At 29.5% G+C, this 26,061-nt stretch overlaps 1 protein-coding gene across 6 annotated transcripts in view; it reads left to right on the forward strand.

Annotated features, from left to right (window-relative positions):
- The window catches only part of LOC114122699 (nuclear receptor coactivator 3), a 50,423-nt gene that overhangs the window by 1,923 nt on the left and 22,439 nt on the right, over positions 1-26,061 (forward strand). The window contains exon 1 of one of the 6 annotated variants that reach the window (XM_050207945.1): positions 8,699-9,548. The exons of 1 other annotated variant lie outside the window; for it this stretch is intronic. In XM_050207945.1, coding sequence (XP_050063902.1) covers positions 9,415-9,548 — 134 coding nt within the window. In that variant the 5' untranslated portion in view covers positions 8,699-9,414. Of the gene's footprint in view, positions 1-8,698; positions 9,577-26,061 lie in introns of those variants that run through there. 4 more of the 6 variants (XM_050207944.1, XM_050207946.1, XM_050207947.1 and 1 more) reach the window with 4 other exon arrangements.

Raw genomic sequence — 26,061 nt, forward strand, 5'->3', positions numbered from 1 at the left:
CGATTATCTCATTTATAATTTAGTAGGCATTTAAAATAATTGTCTTAAGTAGATTTTTGATTACATGTTAAGTCATTAGTACCCAATATATTTCCTAAGTTAATTTAAAAACAATTATCTACCTATTAAATTATGAAATAAATTTTCTATTAAGTAACCATTTTAAATAGTTTTAAGTAGTTAAATCCATGAATTATATCTAATAATAATAATAATAATAATTCAGATTTAAATAAGTTTAGTTGGTACTTTGTGTTCTTAATAATAACCAATTGATATTAATTTCTATTCATTTGAAATATTTTTGAATTAGGTCACCTAGTTCTCTAAGACTTTTTATATAGATTATTGAACATTTAGTTCTTTATTATAGTGCCCACCATACAATAACATGTTAGTATTAATGTATTTCTCTTGATTTAAAAAAAGAAATCCTCTTGGTTAAATATTAATTATTATTACTTTTTTTTGACGATAAAATTATATTTTTATTTTTTAATGAAGCAATTGATCAATAAATATCGAGTCAATTATTTTTAATTATTAAAATTGTAAATTACAAATATGTAGCTACTATCTGTATTCAAAATAACAAATGGCATTTATAATCGGTAACATATTCATTAAACAAATTAAATTTTGTGTTATTAATAGTCAATGTAAATAAAGATATGTATACCTACCTAGTTGTTAAATAACTCAAGGGACCATTCTATAATTTATCTGCAATTGAAATAAAAGAGTATTTGTTTAATTAACAAATATTGCTATTAAAGTTTGTTTTATGTTATATAGTACATTATAGTACCTAGTATAATATTGATCATTTAAACATGTAAGTATTTGTATTATAATTTAGGTTTGCTTAATACTATGAAATGTTGAGAACCATTATTTATTCTTAAATATCCCGCGGCGCTACGCCAAATTATTTGACGATGACTGTAAGGTAAAAAAAAATTACCCAATGGAAATTCATTAAATTCCACCATTAAAAATATTTTATTTTTCTTTAAATAGAAAATACCAATGTATGATAATTGGTAGTTAATTGGAATTTATTTTTAAATTTAAATAATACCTATATTATTATACTGTGTGATTAATTTAGCAAGCTTTAATTTGTTTTATTCTTTATAGTTCTATGATAATAGACCAATTGTCAATATTTATTTAAACATACATCAATTTATATCTATGGTTATATTAAATTATCATAATTTCTATAACAATTAACAAATTTTCTTAGCTTAGAGTCTTAATAATAACTAATATGTTTAAACTTATGTGCAAATTATTTTTTATGATATTTTATTTTATATGTATATAACTAAAAATAGGTACCTATTTTAATTTTAAATTATTCTCCCAGGCTAGGAACCTACTTCTAATTTGTTTTGTATTTTAGTACATAATTGTTTTAATAACACAAGAGAAATTTATTAAAACATAAGTTTATTGGTAGTTGTGCATTAATTAACAAAATATTAAGAAATACGTGGAGTTCTAAAATTTTATAAATTGGTATGTTAAAAAGTATTTTTCTTATACAATCTTTCTTACTATTTATTTGTATTCCATATAACAAGGAGGTAACATATAATTTAAAAACATAGGTAGATAAACATCAATACTGTTTTTCCTGACTATTATTTGTGAATTGTACATTCATGATAAATACATTTGATTTGTAACTATTTAAGTTTGTTTTTTGTGTATAATTACAACAATCTTACAAATTATTATGTATTATTATGTTATCAATATAACAGTTATATTTATTATATTATTTATCTACAATTTTAACACTGTTTAAGATAAATTTTGACCCAAGATACATAATTAAGTTATAATTTTGAAATTTATAACTCAATAATAATAATCTGAACAACCCATAAAAAAAAATGATCATTTACCACTAACCATCATTACTTGTGTCAAGTTCTAAGTTTATAAAAATTATATCATGAATTCACTATACATATTATAAGTACCTACACGGCTACACGACTAAATATAACCTATAATTAATGCTATATTATCTATTAACATTATATGTATTTAAACTTAATAATTTATTAAAGGCTTAAATATCTATTGGATTATTTGCCAAAATCATTAAATTTGTATTATGTATCTCTATATCTATGCACAATATGTACACAAAATAGTATCCACGGCAACAGATGTTGCAATGGATAAATAAGATATTCTATACTTTGTATAGAAACCTAAAACTTAGTAGGTACCTAATTGTATGTATCTATCCACAACTATATCAAATTTGAAATCAGCTTTCTATTACCTAACAAATTAAAGTCATATTGTCACATCTTCCATTTTTAATTGTGAAAACTTTTCCAAGGTAAACTAATCAATATGTACCACTGTGGCACTGTATACTATACTATTATTGATTTGCTTGATAAAAGAATAATTTATAGGTAAATAATTGTTTTTGATATTGAATTATAATGTCATTTTGTCTGAAATGTTTCAAATATGAACTTTATTTCTTTCTATTATTACAATAAAGTAAGGTTAATGGTATTTAATTTAATTATTATAAAACACTTGATATTTTTAACTTATTTGATCATTATTTATTATTTATTAGGTATTGTATTGTTAATATTTTTTATAAAACCTAGTGAATAAATATATATTATTTTATTGACAGATTTTTAGACAAGTTTGAGTTGTATACAATCCTAAAATTCCTAAAAACAATTTATGGTAAATTCACCACCTATGGCTATCTTAACATTTTTCCAGACAAATCATAGTTGAACATAGAAATTATGACTAAGTTATTTTCATAACAAGTATATTATATGGTTAAAACTTAAGATACATAACTATAGTTTTCATTAAGAATTATTTTTATATATATATGGTATATACATTTAACCACTATAATTGATGTTCCAATATTAATAAATTCTAAATACCTGTATTTGCATTTATGTAATTGATCCTTATCTTGCCTATACTATCTATAATAATATTTACTTTATTTGTTCTTTATCAATATTTATTTTATTTTAATCATGTTTCAGCTTAAACAAATTGAATTAGTTTATAGTTGTGTTGATTCCCAGTTCCCTAAAGCCAACCAATTAATAAAACATAATTTCAAAATTATTCAACAAAGTTAGTTTTTTGATTTTACTGTAGCTATGATAAAAAAAAATTTATAGTTATAATAACTTAATATGTATTTGTTTTACTATTAACAAACACTTGAAAAGAATGCATTTACATTAATAAAATTATTTAAATTAAGAAGGATTATTTAAGTTTTATATTAATTTAATTAGCTTAGTTTATAATGTAACAACATAGGTATATTTTAAAACCTAAACTGGTTTTATAGCAAATAGCAATACCTATAGATTTTATGAGGGATTTTATTATAATAAAATGTAGTAGTAGAAAAATATAAATTTTTCAAAATACAGTAGAACCTCGATTATCTGAACAAATTGGGGTCACACCGAGTTTGGATAATAGAAATAAAAAAATATATATTATTTGTACAATGAATATAGAATTATAATTACATAATATTATCGACTTATTTACTTATTATTACATATTACGTATTATGTTATTACTTATTACAAAGAATATTATTATTATTATTTTAAGAATACATATTATTAAATATTATAGACTTGTTTTATTGTACATAATGTGTTTTATTATTTGCTCTTGACAAACTGATTAATTTTTAATTGACAAAGTGTTACTACTCACTTTTGCGCAGCTAAATCTCACCAACATTCAGATACATGAGTTGAAATGAAATAACGTTCAAATAATAGAGGGTTAAAACAAGGCATTTAGACATGCCAAACCAAATATAAATATAATGGATGTATTTATTGAGTGTCATTTCTTATATAATATATTAATAAACTTAATTTTAAGGCTTCCACTTTACAAAAAGAATTTGGGTCTTATATAATTTACATATTTATTCATATCACTCCTAAAGACAACAAATTAAGCTATACCTAACTCTATTTTATACATAAAGAAATAGTTCCAAAAATTTTAAATGCTTACTTTATAGTTTTCCATTTTTCTTCTATCATATGACTTATTATTATGGAAAAAGAAAAATCCCAATTGCTCGTTAATGATTGACTTCAAATTATAAATCTTCAGGTAATATTTTTTAATTCAATAAAATGATACATTCTAATAATTTATATTAGGTAGGTAGGTATATAGTAGTAATAAGTGTGTCTTCATTTTTATTTGTGCTATGAATATATTAATTTTTTCTTTGTTCTATTTTCTAGTATAAATATATACCTAATTGTACTTATTTTATAGAATTGTACAACTGAGAAAAAAAATTGAAGTAATTTTTTTTTTTTTTTAATCATATTATTCAATATTAGTCAAGGAAAAGAGCACAATTTTAAAGTTTTAATTTAAATCTTTTAAATTAACACATATAATATGATAAATTGTTTAGTTAACCGCATAAATACTGCCACCAATACTACTGTTTGGGCATTAACTTAAATATATTGTTTGATGTTATTAATCAAATGTAATGTCTGAAACTAGTATGTAGTTTAAATTTTTTAATATTAGGTACTCATACAGTCATACACTTATAATCAATTTTGCTCTGTGAAATAATGACTTATACTGTTATTAATACTATACTACCTACTGCAAATCCTTTACTAACTTTCTAATAAATCATTTTTTAAAAATCTGCTTAAAGTTTTAATTAGTTTAAATAATTGATTAATATTTAGAAAAATGCTTTTTAAAACTTAAGTACTTATCAAAACTACATTTTGTAACTAGTTTCAAAACTGATTTCAAGTCCTACTTAAAGATTAAAAAGAAACAGTACTTATAATTTATTAATGATATTTTAGTGTTGAATTCATAAGTTTTTTTATTTATCAACTATACTGGTATCATCTTGTATATTTTATTAATTTGTGCCTTATTTTATTATGGACAACAATACATTTAGACTTAAAAAAATCAGTCTAATTCTTTTCTATAGTCGAATGTACCAAATTTTGTGTTTTTATATAATACAGTTTTTAAATTTTATATTTTATATTGATTGTCAACTTATTTAATTGAAAAAATGTATAATATGTATAGCTAACCTATCTGCTTATTTGTTAATTTAACATTAGAAAATTTAATCACACATTATCAATTTACATTACTAATAGTATATTTTGATGAGATTTTTTTTAAAAAAAAAAAACATAACAATTAGATTAACGGATGTATATATTATAATATCTTGTATACTCTCAAGTTAAAGGCTTTGTTGTCATAAATTGTTATATCTGGATGAGACGCAAACACTATTCATGAGGTAACTAAAGGAAGGGACTCATAAAATAAATTGTATACATACCTAATCCAAATGTTAGTGCATATGATACAATTATTAACTTGAGTATTTTAAAGTTAAGATATATTTAAAATTATTTTCATATTTTCTTTATAAGCCTTGGAAAATACACACAACTTGTAGTGTATAAACCTCAGAGGTATCAATAAAAATGTAATCACCATGTCTTCCAAAACACGTAATATTATAATAATTTACAATTGGAGTTTTGTGTGAACTTCAGTTTATATACAGGTTATTGGTGTATAAAATAAATATAACTATAGTTACGTTTTTATTTTTACATTTTTCACCGCGTAATTTAATGCTAATAAATTATATCATTTTTATTAAATGGCACTTATTTTTTGAAATAACCAAACTAAATCAATCATTTTTTAATAATTATATTTTCATACGAAATTGTATTCAATTCGATTAAAAAAAAAATCATTATTTGTGCTCTTATATTCGTGATTGAAAAGGAAATATTATTATTTTAATAGAAATATTTCAAATAAAATTTTTATTTAAAATTGTCGGAATATTTTTCTCGACATACTATTAAAAATTATTTGTATTTGTATGTTATTAATAATTGAAAAGAAAATTAAGTGAAATCTGTTTTATATCAATTATTATAATTAATTAAATTATATTTATCAGTTAGGTATACACTTACACTATTTATTTTACCGTTTTTACTAAATATTATTTAACAATTTAACATAATAATATTAATATGTATTTAGTTAAAATAAAAATAAAAATATCCATGAAAAATAATATTTATCATCGTTTTACAGATGTATAATTATTATAATCTCGAATATACTAATTTTATACATTTTAATCCTACAATAATATATTGGAAATACTTTATTATTGATTTAAATTATACGCCTGGACGGCTCGACATCGAGTTCATGAGACGACTAATATTTTATATAGCAAAATTTTATAGAACATAAAGTTTATTAATTTAATATTTTTGAATTATATATTATGAAGATGTATAATTCAAAAATGTTAAATTAAATTCATAAAAATCCGTTGAATTGTATTTGAATTTGTTTTGACTTTACCAATATGATGAATAGAACCGCGTGTTTTCATATTCTCATAAAAATATATATTTAAGATTTATTGTTGAAATATTATAAATGTTAACAAAGCGGCCTAATGGTTTTGTTAATATGTGCCAGATGGTAAGTCTACTGTGTGAATATTCATCCAGGTGGACCAAGATTTACCTGCTTCCTAGGGTGTATGAAGCAACCCTTGTATGCCTATTCACTTTTTTAACAAGACATTCTCCATTTATTATATTTTACACACGCAGTAAAATCTGATTATTTTTCATTCATTCAACTCTACCCTCTTTTTGAAAGTCGCATCTGCATTTTGAAGGTTATTTCTTTCCACCAAATTATTTAAAAGAAATATTTTTTTCTAAAGATTAGTTGGTGACATATAGATAAAAATAACACGTGTCTATTATCAAAAAATATTTTACTAACTTTAGGGTTATATATTTTCATATCGTAACATAAATTTAAGCTTACTATTGCTTATACTCTATACAACTACTACTAATTATTTTTGATTATTCTCACGTAATAAAAACTTAAATGTAGGTATAAAATAAACGTGTGTTTTATTTATATTTTTCTCGGAACATTATAAAAATACATTTTGACATTTTTTTAAATAATGCTGAATGACAAATAACATACAAACGTTGTAAATCGTTTTTTGCATTGTTATAATAAAAACGAATTGTAATTTTCTATATAAGTAGATGGATATAGGTATAATATAAATAAAATATTATTAAAAACTAAAATTACATTTTTATTTTATTGTGAATTGTGATAGATTTATGTTATGAATTGAACATTCAATTGAGCTACCTATTACCTATTTACATTTGATTTCGGTTTTATTTTGATATTCGATATTTTAATAAAATTTTTGTATCCTTAGTCGGAAGTAATATCATTTATGTTGAGTGTACTTATTTGAAATATTATCAAGTTTTTTATATAGCTATTAATTTAATTTAAATAAATAATTGATTGTTTTCTATACAAAATATCTCATAATTTAGACTAAAAATGGACTAAAAGACTTAAGTTAATTTTATCTTGTTTATTTTTACATAATTATACATACTTAACCTTTACTCTCTTGCTTGTTTTAAATATTTATTTATTATGCGTAATATTTACGTTATAGATATACTCGTGAGCTAAAAGAAAAAGTAAAAAAACCAACGACAGTTAACTCGGAACCCGGTGGCATAATAATCATTTGTCTGGCTTTCATTGCCTATTAGCTCTAAACATAGAATTGTAATATATTATTATTATAATAAGTTTGAAAGATCTGATAAGACAAAAAAAAATACTTACGGTTTTAAATTGATAGCTGATGAGTCTAATAAGTGTTCACGAAAAAAATATGTATATTATTTAAAACTAATAAATTCAAAGGCTATAATATTGTGAACCGCTAGATTCATAGTATAGTTAATATTTAATAATGAATGTAATGGAAGTAAGATGAGATCTGAAACAAATATTAAATAATATTACCTACGTTTTGTCAAATATTTATGTCATTGTAATTGTATTTTAACTTTTATTTCTACATTTTTTATTATTTTAACAATCATAGCTTCATAGCTTAGCTTAAGTAACATAAATATAATGTGAAAACATTTTCTCTATTAATTTATACCTCATGTCTTCGTATATTAATAAAAAAAAAACAATCTGTTTATAAACTTCAGTGTTAAAAAAAAGTGAAAATATTCAATTACATTATCTAACCATGAGTGTAAATTTTTATGTAAAATTAAATTGCTTCTAAAATTCTACCGATTCTTTCAAATATTTTGTATCCTCGTGATGCGGATAGACACTCAAAAAAATAATACCTAATATCAGTGTGTTTCCATATATAAATCCATATCTACTAAAATGAATTGTTTTATACTATAATAGGAGGTTCATAAAAAATCGATTTTATAGTAGGCAATCGTATGGTTTGTTAAATATCTAATGAATATATCGATTTCAACTGCCATTAAAAATAATACTTTAATAGGCTCAATTGTTATTGTGTATATATATACACTAAAATACGTAAGAGTAGGTTAGTTGAATGTATTATTATAGATAAAACATTAAAATATGCTTATTACGACTCTATTATAATTTATACTTATAAAATCGAATCCAATAATAATATGATATTTATCTTTTAATTGTTTAATTTTTATTGTTTTTTTTTTTTTTTATCGCACCGAAAATAAAATACGACCTGCAGCAGCTGGTGTATATTAGAAGAAGAAAAAACAAGCACGCGTTTTTAGTCTTTTAGAACAATTTTTCATCACGTATTAAATACAATATATACATAATAATTCTTTTCTACCGTTACCATGGTTACTGTAATACTTTTGGATAACGATATGAAACTTTTCGGGGATGGTATATATCGTTAACTGTAACCTTAATAATATGCATTTAGATGTAGCGTGTTATTCAACAGTATATTATGTACCGTACAGTCATCTTTTTGTATGCATATACAGCACTTACATCATTGGCCGTTTAGAGTGTGAAGTGTGAAGTGTGGGCAAGACGAAGATCACTGTGTCGTCAGCGACCACCAATATGTCCATGTTGTGGTATAGTGTGTTTGCGGTAGTGCGTGCGCAACATTGCGCTTGGCCTACTGACCTGTTTGCTCAGGACCTGCCGAGTGCCGACTTCAGTCTGATTCTAGTCGTCGAACGTGACGCGCGAATTGCGTGTATTATATTTCGCCGTGTCGTACCGTTCTCACCTCTCCCAGTGAACGATTATTATTTTTTCATTTTAATTTATTATTATTATTATTAATTTAGTTTGTTTTCCCATGTACGGTTCTCGTTGTAGTATTTTGATCGTATTTAATAATATAAATTCACATTTTAATGTAACGATGAGTTTATTTGACTCGTCGAGCAGTGAAAAATCATGTCCTCTATAAAACTGCACAACAGCCTGTCTTTGAGTCCGTTTAATTTCGAAAACGATGCTGACGAACTACCGTACGAACTGTCGTCTCCCGATTCGCTGTGCAGCGTGTATTTAGACACGAACAATTCTCGGTACGTTATATTATTCAAATATCTTCTGGTACGTAACTTATAATTATTTAAAAAAAAAAAAAAAAAAAAGAATGAAAACAAAATATAATTTACAGTATTTAGTTATAATATGACATGAGTACAATATTTATATAGTATAATGTATGAGTTGTAAAATGTGTGAATATAAAATTAAAATAATTTTTGCATTTGCTAAGTATATATATATATATATATTATAGTTGTCTATTGGGTAGATAGGTATGTGTTGGTATTTATTTTGTATTCATTTTAAATTCAGAATTTTGCTTTGTTGAGCTCGTTGAATTGAAGGTTTTGGTTATATCTTGTGAAATTTATCTTTGATTTCTTTACGTTTTTCGATATAATTTATAATAATCATATATTTAAAAGTAACCATACATTTTTGATGTATCAACTTTTATATCAATATAGCTATAAACATTTATAATAATTCTTAAAAATAGTAAAATTTCTAAATTATATTTTGCTTAACTGTAACGTATATTGTATTATGATATCGCACATAACGTCTATAAGATAAAAATTATCTATAATATTATCTTACAATTATTTGGCAAATACAGTAAATAATGATATGTATTAAAAACTATATACATACTGCAGGTCTGATATAAATACCTACCTTTTCAAAATAATAATCTAACCCAAATTAATGTAGGTATAATATTCTATTTGATATGTATGGCGTGTATGTGTGTGTGTGTATAAATTTATACCTAATATATATTATATACATATTATATATCCTATAATTTTATTTCATTTTTTTTTAAATTCAGCGATATTAAAAATTATGAGAGATAATATGTGATGAGTGGATTGTTGTCGACTATTATATTATTATGTATGAATTTAACAGAAATTTGAGATTTATGAAACACTGAAGCATTCTTACATTTCATTATTTAACGTAAAATAATGTACATCTTTACATGTATGCGTTTTTTTATTCTCGGAATTTGCTGAGCAAAATTTTAATATAGGTATGCATATAATTACATTTAATATTATTTATTTCATTGATAACAGTATTCAAATGTGGTTAGTGATTAATCTACTTTATTATATTATATAGGTATATATATTTATAATATATTCGTTTATACAAAATGAAATAGAATAAACAATAAAAAAATGTTTTTACAATTCACTGTTGCTGTTTTAGACTACTTAAAAACACGTACAGAGGTTTAGAGACTCATAGAATTTATTTAACCGAGGGTAATTTATTTTGTCTTGTAAACAATACGTGTGTTCTTTAAACTTGAAAATTATTATTTGAATTTTACACTTTTACATTTTTTTAAATGTACGTGATCAAAGTATGAAAATAAAATAGGTAGATATACTATTATACCAACAGTATATTGTATTCTGTTTATTTAAACAAAATGTATTGGTTCACCCACAGGTCATTTAGTCATTACTGCGAACATTATTATTTATGATCATATATAAATTGTATGTTACAAAATAACATCATTGCTTATTTTTTGTTGTATTTGTATTGTAATGGAATATAGTTTATATCATGTTGTTGATTTCTACCAATATAAAATAATTATATTATTGTTTTTATTTTTAAACCCACAATGCATGTATGATAGTATATTATGATTATGATAGGTACTATGTAATATGAATAATATTATAATACATGGATAGTGAGTACTATTGTCTATTGGTAGTATACTTAGAAGAAAAATAAATTTTTTATTTAAATTTGATTTTATTCCCGTTACTTGGTAATAATATATATTTAAATTATGTTATTTGTAGAGTGAACTCATTATTCTTATATGTATATAGTTAATTTTATAAGCTACACGCTTAGCTATTTACGCTTAAATATAAAAATTAATTTCAATTAGTAATCCTTTATAATAGCTAGATAACTAATTGATTTAGAATTATCTAGATAATGTCTCAATGGTCACAAAATAACATGATTCAATAATTTATTTGATTTTTCGATAGACGCCTAACGTGTACTCAACATATTGTAAAAAATAAGGTAATCCGTCAACTCAAAACTTAACCTGATCCGCCCCCACTTTTCTGATCTAAAATATTGTTCAAAAGTAAATTATTTTTTAATCATTGATAAAGCTTTTAGACCGCTATATGGTTCTATAGCGTACAGATATGAAACTCTGTTCCCTACGCCTTATAATGTAAAACTATTCTGGTCTTTATTAAATTATATACAAAACTTATTCTCTGGCAGGCGCCTCCCACTTCAATTATTATCGTCACTTTAAATAAGAAAACAAAATTGCTTATAATATGAATAGATTGTAATTTTTATCAAAAAAAAAAAAAAATTTAAATTGAATTTTGTATTGAAATCGAACAAGTGCTTTGATTTTAGATATGTTATTTTGGTTACATTATACTCGTTACCGTTTTCAATACATTAATCAGTCTTCATTGACTATTTCCAGTCTCAAAAATATGAATTTGTAACATTTCGAGTGTATTTATAATACAATTATTGAAATATTTATTATTTCCACCTCTATTATAACAATTTCTATATTCTGGAACATTTTTTAATTTCAATAAAAAAAACCGTAATGTTACAAAGCAGTTAAAAAAATAAGTGTTTTTTTTTCCAATTCCATAATAATATATATTTCCTTGTTAGTTACCTGCTCAATTAAAATTAAAATATACACAATTAATTTACTTTTATGTATGGAACTCACGAAAGACTTGTGATATTATATTTTTAATAATTTCCAAGAATGCAAAATAATTGCTAGATTAATAAAAAAAACAATTTTATAGCTGTTATTTCTTCGTCATTTCATTAGGTAGTAAATATTTTTGTAAACTGTATCGCCTCGTTTTTAGTATTTACCAAATTGAGCTAAAATATAACTAATTGGTATATTTTGTATTGAAGTTCCTCGTCCAGGTCATCATTGACTTCGTGTAAAAATAAATTTTATATTATTTATTGAAATATACGTAGTTGTAAAATATTATATTAAATTTGAAGAATAATGCCATATTTTCAATTTATTAGTGTTTTTTTTTTTTTTTATTACTATTATTTGAAACACAATATTCGTTGGGCCAAAGTGATTTCGGAACATTTTAAACACAATAATTGTGCTAGTGTCATTGAAAAATAAAACAAAACATCCAGTCAAATAATATTGGTAGGCGGTTATCGTAGATTATGAGGTAATTTAAAAATGAAATGCAAATGTAGTAAATTGGGAACTAGAACATCGTTTTGGTTAACTGTACACGGTGTTTCGCCATATTGGCCCTCATATGCGGGTGTGCGAAACGTAGTAAATACACACCCGACGATATTATGGTAATAATTATATTATAATGACGTTATAAATAAAAATAAAAAATAAATTACAAACAAAAACCGAAAGATTTTGACTTTGAACGGTGAGCCAAAAACAAATAATACCTATATAACTGCAGTCGTATAAGGTACAAAAAAAAAAAAAAAAAGGACTTCCCAAATATGGAGTGTTGTGTATGATAGCGTATAATATTATTATTATTATCGAACGTCAGCGATAATTATTTATTATAGGTAGCGCGTTTCGTTCGAAATGCCGACATGGCCAAAAACGATTTGATAATTATTAATTAGTAAGCACCGAACGACATAGGCGCGTTGCAAACACACACACACACACACACACACACACAAACACACATATATGAGTTACACAACGCGATTGGAAAAACGAGAAAAAGAGAGAGAGTGTGTGTGGTGACGGTTGTGTGTGCGTATAGTGTAAATCGGTCGCGGGACGTGATATATTTTATTTATCGTCAATTTCGTCGGCGGCGCAACGTTGTTTTATTGCCCGCCTGCCTACGCCTGCCTATTGCCGAAAATCAAAAAACGCGCGTTATCTCAACATTGACACTGACTGTGGACGGTACCGCCGGCCGGACTACCGTGCGCGGGGAGCGGCGGAGGTCGAACGTATTACGACGTGATGTGTACCTGTGCGTTATGCACGCCTTTGGCGCTCTGTTGGCACCGGTCGCGGACCGACGTTCGAGCGATGGCGATGTACCTACAACGTCGTGTGGTGGTGGCGATGGTCGTCGTCGCCGTTTACATCGACAATATCATATATTATAATACGACGATTATTAATTACGAGACCGGATCGGCGGTGGGTATGCGATCACGCCTTGGATTTCGGGCAAAACCGAAACGTGTCGCCGCCGCGATAATATTATGTAGTTCAAGAGTAACACACTCGCGCGCGTTTACGCGTCATTGTGATGCGACGTACGTCGCCGCGGACGCGCGCGCACAGGCTCGTTCTGCAGCAGCAGCGTTGGATTCCGCGCGCGCGGCTTTGGAGGTTATAATATTTTTATCGGGCGACGGGCGGGGCGGCGGAGTGGTGATGTATAGTAGTTGTAGTATACCGTGCACGCGTTCAGACCGAAATATGAAGGGCGCAGCGAACCGCGGCGCTGAGGGGGTGGGGAACGCTCGCGTTGCGATATATAGTGTCACGGACAAACGCGCGAGGGGCCCGCCTGCCCCCCGTTTTCAATGGTCGCGCTGGTGATGTGTATGCCGCCGCCGTATAGTGTGCGGCGCCGGTATAACGCGGAAAAGTCGTTAGGGGGGGGGGGCAGTCGACGCGAGAAAAAAAATTGCGAGCGATTGGGTAGGAGGGGGGGAGAGTCTAGTGTCGTCGGGCGCGCAGAAGGGTTGGGGATGACTCTCGCGCCGTTTTTTTTTTTGTTTTTTTTTAATATTTTCCGCTCTTATCGTCGTGTGCGCGACGTGCGTATAAACCGCGATCCGCCACCGCCGCCGCCGTCTCGGTAACATCGTGTCTGGCGAACGATGAAAAATAAAAGGCCACCCGTTGTCTGGGTGAATGCGCCTCGTTATGTATTATATACGCGAGCCCAGACGGGTCGATCGTTCGCATGTTGTTATTATTATTATTATGAGTTCCACACCCTCCGCGTGATCAATTATTAAAATTTAGTATGTATGTATGTATTATAAATATTATAATATTCTCACTAATCAACTTGACCTACAACACTTGCGTCGACAACGCACACACGTATAACGTCACGTCGATATATTTCATTATTATTATTATTTATTACCGACAAATACGATCGTCATCGCACGGTGTGGTGTGATGTGTGTGTAGCGGGTGTCAGTGTGTATAATATATCCGTGTATAAGGTTTTTTGTTTTTTTATTTTGTATTATTTTATTTTTTTCGTTTTCTATACCACCAACCTGTACAGAAACGATCCGCTCTCTCGCATGACCGCGTGTGTCAGCCCGGTATACGCGAAGAGAAAATATCGTCTGTTGTGTAACACACGATGCGAATAAAAAAATAATATAACATTATGCCCCGCCGATCGTTTTGTACACCCATAATATTATACCTATTACATATTGATTTAGAGACCGGATTTGTATGTCCTGCTAAAGGTTAAGATTATATTATTATTATGATGTTATTTAATGCAGTAAGTTTGTATAGGTACGTTTTGAAAAATATATATATTCTCTTATTTATCATTTTATGATTTACAAAAATAATCAAATCGTTAGATATACCTATGTAGTTTGTGTATTGAAACAATAGCAAATTTAATTTTGAAACTATTGGTTTGTTTTATTATTTGGATAAAGAAAATATTCACAAAAATATTATGTTGTTGTGTATATGACATTTTCATAATATTCAACATTTGAATATGCTTTTTTATGCAAAATGAAATTTCTTATAAATATATGTGTTGTGGTATATATGAAACGTCAAAAAAGCTTTTACCCAAATCTACTGTACAGCCTCAGTAAAAGAATGTAAATACATAAAAACCTCGTCTCTATCGGATAATATTATCATCATAATATTATGACTGCGTTGTTATTATTTGAGATCAGTCTGCCGATGTTTCGTCACAATAACGCGTATACGCCATTTGCTATGCGTTCAATTCCCGGCAGATTGGAGAGAATAGTATAAGAATCGTGTCTGTCGTCTATAAGATTGTAGTAGGTAGTTTTGATTATTTATTAACTATTGCACACCGGTTGTCGCCGTGTATATGATTGTTTGCGTTTTCCGTAGACAATAATCCTTATTGTATTAGGTGATGTTGTATTTTTAAAACACGAAAACCGCATATTATGTATAATATACTGCCACAACGTGCGTTATTTGCACTGTTTTGAGATATTGAATTCTGCCCGAACCAGATTTTTTTATGCATAATGGATGGGTTGTATTAAAAAGTAGAACGCGCGTATATATACACATTTGTATTTTAATGTACCTATCGTAAATAAAGCAAACTATTCAGCAATGTCACTCATTCATATTTTTTTGCCCTTCAAAACGAATCCGAACACTTTTTCTAATAATTTCGTTTTAAATTATTGTGTTATACAATATCTACATTGTAGTTTGTATATTATATTATAATAATAATAAACGTTAACATTTTACACATTTTTAGTGTATCATTATTCATTAATATAATATAATAATTTTCGAATTCTCGCGCATAACTAATCATTATTTAAATTGTATGTAATGTGTATGTGCACATGAAAAAAATCCTGTATAGAATAACGATGAGAGATCTGCGCTGATTATATAATTTGACAATCGTGACTAGTCAAAGTGAAATTTTCGGGTGATGTAAACAAATTAACTCACAATGATATTGTTTAAACATTATATCGATGTTATTATAATTCGTAAAAGTACTACATGGAGTCCAATATTTATTTTAGAAGTAGTGGTCAGTGGTCACTATATATAATGTATATTGCTAGTATTATAGATACACATATTTTATCGTTTTATTTTAATATAAGATGATTGTACTAATTGGTTAAAAAATATTATTTATTTTTAGTTACTTGTCTGCTATAATCATTATTTGTAATCAATTTAAATTAATAACTTAAATACAAAGTAATTAATATATCATTGCAATGGTATCATGTTATAAAATAAATACGATAACCTACAATAATCGTGTTTCTTATTTATCAGCTATGTTCATTAAATTTACTATTTTCTCGCAGTCAATAAGATATGGTTTAGTACTTGTTAAACAGAATCATAAATATTTCAAACGAACGCAATTCGTTTTAAAAATGTTCCGAACTCCGAACCAAACATAAATACCAGTATCATATAACCAAACCTATAAGTGTTTTTTGGAGTGTTGATGACCCGCCACCACACCAATTACTCGAAATTATTATTCTAATCTAAAGTATTATATTGCATTCTAGATTATTATATATTTTTATTATATTCAAGGTCTATTTTATTTTATTTCTTTTATTAATATTTCAGCAATTAAAAAGTCAATTTTCAAAACATTAATTGCATAAAATTTAAAACGATATCCATACCGTTATACGCGATACATGATACATCGCATATTATATGCATGAACAACTGTACATAAACGACAATTTATTTTTATATTTTATTGATACTTTTACGAATTGCCGGAAAATAAAAACGTTATTGTAAAAATAAAAAAATCGTTTGTTAAATGTATTATTCGGTTCTTGAAATTAAACCGGAAAACGTACCGAACCGTTGTAAATTTATTTGAATCCCAGTTCGTAACGGTATCATTTTAAAACACGTATTAAATTAGGACGGGGCCAAGACATTCTCTCGAAACGTGTAATAATTTTTGTTGGAAGAAACAAACGCATTTACAACACTTTATCTTCTCTCGGTACGCTATTTTCCAGATAACGCTTATCCTGTGCTGTGGGTTGTTGACCACACGCACGCATTGGTAAAAACCAAACGTCACTATAATATTGAACATACACGTACAAAACAGTCATCTATAAACCTTGCAGCACAGTAGCGACCGAATATATGACGATATTTTGTTATCAGTTATAATGTTCTTTTAATGGTGAAAAAAATTAAATAATTTCATTTAAACAAACAAGGACCTATTATAATATGTGTTTGATAGCAATTGTACCACACATGTATTATATCACATTACATTGCACGCATACGACATACCACTACTATTCTATGCACTAACAATATGCTTACATTATACTATTATATTGAATAAGTGCGTGGGATAGCGGATTAATATACATTTTATTTATATTATTATTATACATGAGTTATATTTTAAAATTGTAAAAGCAATATTACAGAAACAGTGACCTTTTATTTTAGAACGATTTTTAAAATAGGGAAAATATTGTTATACTATATCAAATATTATAAAATATTAGTAATTGTAAAATCTTATAGAGTATCGGGTAGGTATAAGGTTCAGAAAAGCTCGGAAATTCGCGTGTAGATAAACATTTATATAATATATATAAATATATTATAGTTCTGTATTCTTTTTTTATACAATGAATATCCTGTTTACACAAACCGTCTGCAGCGACGTTAATATTCCAAAATGTTAGATTGCCGTCGTATTTACCCGTTACCGTAGCGTATTTATTCATTTTTCATAATAATTCTCTTTTAATTCAAAACAAAAATACAAAGTTGTTTATTCAGCTATTCGAGTAAAACGTGGGTAGATTATTTGTTGCATGTACCTATATAAATTTGGTAATAAAAAGGTGAACGAATCACCTGATACTATTATTTGATATGATGATATATTGCTTATTGCTAACAGTATGATTCAAGATCAACATGTATAAATATTAAACATATAACAAAAAATATGAATTTCAAATATCTAATAAAAATGTGTACATAATTTAATTTTCAACCAATGTCACTTGTTCTGTTTTTCATTTATATCTGCTCGTGTTTCTTATTTACGAATAAAACTACCTACCCATACTTATTACGTTATTATACTAGTAAACTTTTGGTTTAGGATGTATGCTTTTAATTTCTAAACCGTTGTGTCAAAACTTTATGGCAGGTTAAACCGCTGTAATTACATGTCAAAAAAATATTTTCGTAGCTTTCACTGTTTTAACATTATTTAATACTACACCCGGGTGTAATATGTTGACACGTTAAATTAAATATACATTTTTGCACTTATTTTAACTTTTACCACAAATCACAACAGGACCGATTTATTAGTGAAATTTTAGTACAAGAAAATAATTATCCTTATTACGATCTAATCTCATTTCTCTTACCAAAGAGACTCTTAAAAAACGATACCACGAAAAATAAATAATAACTACAGATAAAGTTGATGGTAGACGGGTAGTAAAAACAAGTTTTATTATGCCTATAACGTTTATAATACATTCATACCCACATGACGTATTGTATCCGTCTCACAGAACATTCAGCATAGCAAATATGGGTTTCGTATTGTATCGTTAATTTTAATATAAGGGTGATTTGACACAGGTATCATCAATTTTAAAAGTAAGAATATTATCTCGGGTATCTACAATATAGTAGGATTTTATATTGATATTTAAATTATTTATATTATAATTCAAGTTTATACATAATAATATAATGGTTACAATAAACCAATGTGTTTTCATTATAAGCGGTTGACAATAGTTTCATAATACGTTATGTTTTCATGTCTATAGAACATTTATGCATTATGTTTATATAGTGCAGGTGGCTTATAGTGAGACGACTGAAAATGTTTATATTATAAAAAATAAAATAGCTTAATAAGTACGATATAATAGATCCGAAATCTAAAATAAGAGAGGAGAGAACGGTTTGTATGGATCGTGGCCAATTTATACACAAATTATGTAATTTTTCAAATAGGCTGATGGTGGTCACATATTATATAGGTATTGACTTGTGAAACAATGAAACGCATTAAGGTCCAAGAATAAAACAGTATTCGCTAAATCATTTTAAAGGTTGGCATTCAATTTATATTATATTATATTATTATCTGTTTTGCGATGATGCATTGATGCATCGTGCGCGTTTACTATATATAGGCGTTTGTTTAGGCGTGAGGTATAACTACGCATTTTGTGTGCTGCCGGTATATAGGTGTAGTGTTTTTGTACGATATGTCGTCGACGTGTGTGGGGTGTCTCTGCGTATGGGCAATCATTATATCTCCAAAAAACCACCCTTTTGTCCATACACATCTGTCCCGCATGATTATGATTGATATTCGATAATTTATGGATACGACATTGTATACAAATCTTTATGCCAACACAACTGATAACATTGTTAACCGTGACCGTCGCGTCGTCGTTACTCCTTTTTTCTCTGTTTAAATGTTAATTTTTTTATCGCTCAAAAGCTTTTCCGAGTGAGAGACACCCGTCGTCGTCATCGTCTGTCTGTCTCGCCGTTATGTTGACCTAAAAGTGGATGTTCGGTGTAGATAGGAATGCCGCACGTATCCACGTCGTGTTTAAATATGAATGGTCTGTGTTTCATAAAAAAAAAAAAAGCGTATATATTGTGTGCGTGTGTGTATTACAATAATAATAATATCTGATCGGTTTGGTGTGTATTATATAAAAAAAAAAAAACTACCGTGAGGGAGGGCATATTATTATAATGCACGCGAGCAATGCACATAATAATAATAACAATATATCACATTCGTCTATACGCCGCGTCGGAATAGTGCAACGTCGTTGTTACTTGACTAGGGTCAAGTTCAAATGAGAGAAACCATCTTCCGACAGCAGTGGCATGTCATATTATATTATGTAAATTATAAAGCGTTCAACAATAATAATAATAATTTAACGTACACACATATTATATATATATTATAAACCTACTTATAACCGCGATCTGTTGCCACCGATCGACCGATACTGCGCCAATACTTTTGTTTTTTAAATTCGTACTTATTACTAACGCACATTGTTGGGTACCCGTGTACATTATATTGCCCGTGGCTAATACTTTACAAAAACCGGTTTTGCGGCTAAGTTTTTTTTTCAATCGATTTGATTTGATTTGATTTTTTTTTTTTTTCATAACGCGACCACGACGATGATCCTAGGTCGTGTTTTTGTTTTATATACATAATAATAATAATAATATATTATTTACGTCACAAACGTAATAGTAGCCAGTCTACTTATTAAATAATAATAGTAATAATTCTACGTCTGCGCCATGTGCTCGTCCGTATAACGCACTTATCCGCGAACGTGTGTACACCTGCTAATGTTGCGCACTTGCATATTGTTATTAAGTACTATTATTATTATTATTATTACATATATATATATATATATTGTTATTGTTTATCGGCTTATGTTTTGGTCTAGACGCATTGTGTATATAATTATGATTATCGAAGTCGTTCTCGGCTGCGTCTTTATTTATTTTTCGAATTATTATTATTATTAATTTTTACGCTGACGATTTTGTGTTTTGCATCGCCGGTACGATCGTCGTACGCGTTTTCAACGTGTACCCACTTTAATATTATTACTGTTATATTGGTTTATTGCGCAACGTACGCACTTTACTACGGCGGCGGCGCCTTATCCCGCGCTGCGTGTGTCATAATATTATATATTCTCGGAGGGAAACTCAAAACGCGTTGCGCCGTCCGATCGAAGTGAGAATCCCAATAAAAAAAAAAAACTGCAGTCGGCCGCCACCGAGGAGTTTATCTCCAAATTCTGATTATACGGATTTATCGTCTGTGTTAGCCGTGTTTACGTGCCGAGCACTTGAACTACTGACCTAAATTAAGAGCACTTGCGTTGTGCGTGGAATACAAATCGATAATATACGATTTTCGTTTTTTTTTTTTTTTTTTTTTTTTTTTTTTTTTAATAATAATTACCGTCTTGTCTATGCGCGTGTATTTTATATATTGTTACTTTTTAATAATAATAATAATATTAAAAAGAATGGGACAATAACACAACGTTGGCAACGACTGCGTTGTCGTCGTCGGCGGCGGTGTCACAATATAAACAGATAGTAATGTATAATGTCAATTGCCAATGGCGGCGTATTATTGCATAATGTTTTCTCTTAGTGTCTGTCTGTCCCTCTCTTTAGAGAGAACTAAAATATACTTTGGCCATTTGGCGCGCTGGGAAGGGGAAACTGTTGCATCGATGTCTACTTTCTTTATTATACAGGGTGATTCAGTTGAGTATCACGTATGATTATAATATCATTATTTGTATTATATATTTTTTTACTCGCAGACACACGATATATTATTCAATGGGCAATAATTATAAAAATAATATTTTTTAATAAAAACGCGTTCAGTCACGGATTGGAAACACTATCCGCGTATAAATAGTTTTTTGATAATAATTTATAACTTTTTTAACAATAATTTTGTAAACGGTTATCAGTACCAAATACTATGCTGGAGATAATTCTACAAAAACGACATTAATTACCCGCGTACCTAGTAATACACGATAAATAATAATTATTATGATGTATTTAAATGTTTCGCAGTAAACGATTTAAAACGAATACGTACACACAACAATAATGTATAATAAAAAAAAAAAACTCTGTTCATTTTGACTCGTAAGGTAATAAATCGTAAGCGAAAAGAAGAAATCAATGAACTCTGTAGTCATGAAAATAATAAAAATATTTATATATGTAGGTATTTTGACGTGTGGTAATGCTACTATAAATTACCGGGTAGATTCGTAGATATGATACCTCGTACTGACGTTGAAAAATAATTAATTAAAAAGCCGTGTTGTTTTAGTGTGTCGGATAAATTTTTTATTTACCTAGCTCATCACGAATGTTATTGCTTATTGTATAAATAACTGTTCACTAATAACTAAATTCAATAATAGTTTAGCGTCCCGTAGATTTGTGATACCAGAGCTACCTACGTAACATGAAATCGTTGTCGCTAACCAAAGTGCAAACCGTTGTACGTCGAACGTTATCGGAGCAATACCTATACAGTACCTATAGATTAACTAATTACGAAAAACGTATTTTTTTTTTTTTTTAATAGCGTCTTTTTACGCTCACAGCGACGATCGTAACTTTTTTTTAGATCGGATACGCTGTGATTTGGCAACAGGGGGTCGGAGGGGGGAGATCATTTTTTCGCGCACACGTATAGGTATATCGCGTATCGTACCGCAATGAAAACGAAACGCGCGCGTATCAGTTTTGGCGAAAATCGGCGGCGACGGTGGCGGCGGCGGTACCACCTCGCCTTTCTACGCCACGGCCGACGTGCCGACGGATGATTAATAACGAATAATAATATATAATATATTATAAAATAACGCCACCGAGACGGCGTCGCGCTCGAGAGTTCGTCACTCGCACAGAAAAATAACCATTTACATTATTTAAAACTTGGCAACACTGAATTTAGCGAAACGTTTTTTTTTTATCCATCTCACACTACGTCGTATTATCATATATATGTGTGTGTGTGTGCGTGTGCGTGTATATATAGGTATATTATATACACATTATTACGCTCAATATTGACCCCCCTCCGTCGACTCCCACTCCTTATTATCCCTCCCCTTACGCGCGACCACCGATGTCGCTGCGCGTCCGACTCGGTCTACCCGCACACACATGTCGTCGCCACTTAAATATTATTTATTTTGCACTGGTTTATCGGTTTGTAATAATAATAATATAATATGTAATATAGCGACGATCGGCGCGTTTCTTATTATTTTTTATACATAATATATTATATTGTAAATCCTATGGCCGTTATAATAATACAATAAAAGTTATTCCGTTTTGTGTGTGTGTGTGTGTGACTGACGTTTGCGTGTTCGCGTCGTGTGCGAGCGGCGACCACGTTCGTTACGCGCCAAAGCGAGAGAGAACGCGCGCGGCCGGCCGGCCGGCGTTTGAGAACGAGCGAGACGGGACGACGGGCGGCGGCGGTATAGGCCCCGGCGATCCGCATTGTGTAAACTCGTGTGCGGCGGGGGGGTAGAGTCGTCGGTCGCGGTGGTGCCGGCCGTGGCGCGATGGTGTGTCGGCGGTGGTGCTCGGCGGTGGTGGTGGTGGTGGTGGTGGTCGTCGTCGTCGTAGTCGTCGCCGTCGCCGCCGTAGGAAGTGGGAAAGTAATACGCGTGTGTGTACGTACGTACGGCTGTGCGTGCTGCGCGCGCGTTCGCGAACCTATGCGGGAATGACCATGAATCGCCCGTGGCCTCTACGCACCACACCGCGGCGGCGGCGGCGGCTACGCCAATGCTTGTAATAATAATAATATGTTATGTAGTCGCTGTATATATATATATACATAACCGCCGCCGCCGCCGCCGACTCACCTATATGATATTTTATTAATATGATGTGTGTGCGTGTGCTATTGCTGCGGTCCGCAACGCGATTCCACAATGCGTAAAACTGGCCCGGCGAATTGTTCGCGCACACAGTAATTATAATACGTGTGTGTGTGCGTGTGCGTTCGTAAACAATGAAAAAGAGTTCGACCGACGTCGTTTCCACGGCGGCGGCGTCGCGCAATAATGGAAAACCGTTTCGAAATGTCGCGCCCCGTTGCCATTGTTGTTGTCGTGTCGTCGTGTTGCGTCGCGCCGCGTTTCGCGGGCACATTTTTATATTTTTCTTTCCCTTTTTTATTTTTTTTTTATTTTTTTTTTTTTTGGCGGCGCGCGATGACCGCCGCGAGGATTCGCGTACGGGTGCGATTCCATTACGATCGGACGTCGAGATTATAATATAATATTATATTATAATATTATGCTGCTGTATTGCTGCGCCGCCGCGTTTTGTACGTGTTTTTTTTTTTTTTTTTTACGTTTTTTCGAATTCTCGAGTCGAGTCGTCGGTGCTATTGCACACAATATACCTGCAGCGGTTGTTATCATATATATAGATATACGCTTTTTATAGCGATTTTCTTTTGCCGTTTCCCGCAAAGCGGTGTAATACTTTCCTATATTGAGTTTTCCCCGTGATGAGCTGATCGCTACTATATAACCACTGTCCGTATGATATAGGGTAGCTTAATATTATCAAACGATCGCCAATCATGAGTAGTATGAACACTTGAATGTACATGCGAATATAGATAAAAACGTAGAACCTCGATTGTCCGAACTAATTGGGACCACGCCGAGTTCGGACGAGCGAAAGTAAAAAAAAATATATTAATTATTGTACAATGAATATAGAATTATTATTACACACTACGTATTATGTTATTACTCATTACTTTAGTAATGTGAGTACCTACAAACTACTATAAATTCAATTATTCAGTCGACAGTTGTTTTGGTATTTATTTCGTTATTTTTTGGTACACATTTGTTTGCATCTTACTTATTGAAGTCTCTTAAGCTTTTGGTAGTATTGATGATAACGATGAATTATGGAAAATATTTTAAGTATTATAGGTATCTCTTAGAAGTATGTATTTCTTATAAGAGAATAGCAAGGATACCAAACATAGACCATATTATAACAGTAGATAATTATAGTTTTAAAAAAATTGGATGTATTTAAATACCTAGGTGTTAACATAAACAGTAGCAACGACACGCACGAAGAAATTAACGATTGAGGATGCGGTGACTACTACTATTACGCATTATTATATGAAACTCTTTAAACCAAAACTTCTGTCACAAGATTTGAACATACTCCTGTACCAATGTATAATTATTTACAACTAATTTACGTCATACGCGAATGAAACATAATCAGTATAATCACTGATCAAAACTCAAAAGAGACAGTAGACGACTTTAATTACTATAGTGTCAAAAATATACGAAAGAAGAAAAAAATCAAGAACTACAAAAGTTTATGACGAGCCAAATATTATATTATGTATAAAAAGTTTTAGTTAACAAAACATGAACAGAAAACGGCTATTAGGAAGATCTAGGATCCGATGGCTGTATGTTTAGTCCAAGACATTGAAAATATAAAAGAAAACTCAACTTTTGACGAGGCGTATGACAAAGAGTAATGAAGAGATTTCGTGATGACAGCAATGGTGGTATATATCAATAGTCTGACAAACTGAGGGAGACGCCTAATCATCGACACGATCAACGCTCATAATTGATAATTTGTTACATAAAAGAAGCTTATAACTAGGATCCTTTATAAACTTTGGTATGGCTGATGCCGTGAGTTGCCTATAGAGCATTTTTTACTTTTATAGCAACCTTAGCAATACAAATAACAATTTTAATACATGATTACATATTATAACAACTGTGAAACCATACACCGCTGAACGGGGGAACTTACACAATAACCATGTTCGTGTTGTAAATAAATTCTTCGGATAACTATATTTAGATTTTTTTACTAGTTATTTTAAATTTTATTAATTTTAATTGATAATGAATTTGAGAAGCCACTGTCTTTTGCATCGGGATCTCCGGAGTTCGAGATCCGATACATCGGATACTGATCACTGACTAAGAAACTTGTGTCATCGGATGAATATAATATTGTTTCACAATTTTCTCGGTTAACAAATCAGTTCTCACAGTCACATGCATAATAAGTGTATCTTCAGTATT

This window comes from Aphis gossypii, chromosome X (genome assembly GCF_020184175.1).
Source record: "Aphis gossypii isolate Hap1 chromosome X, ASM2018417v2, whole genome shotgun sequence".
Lineage (NCBI taxonomy): Eukaryota > Metazoa > Arthropoda > Insecta > Hemiptera > Aphididae > Aphis > Aphis gossypii.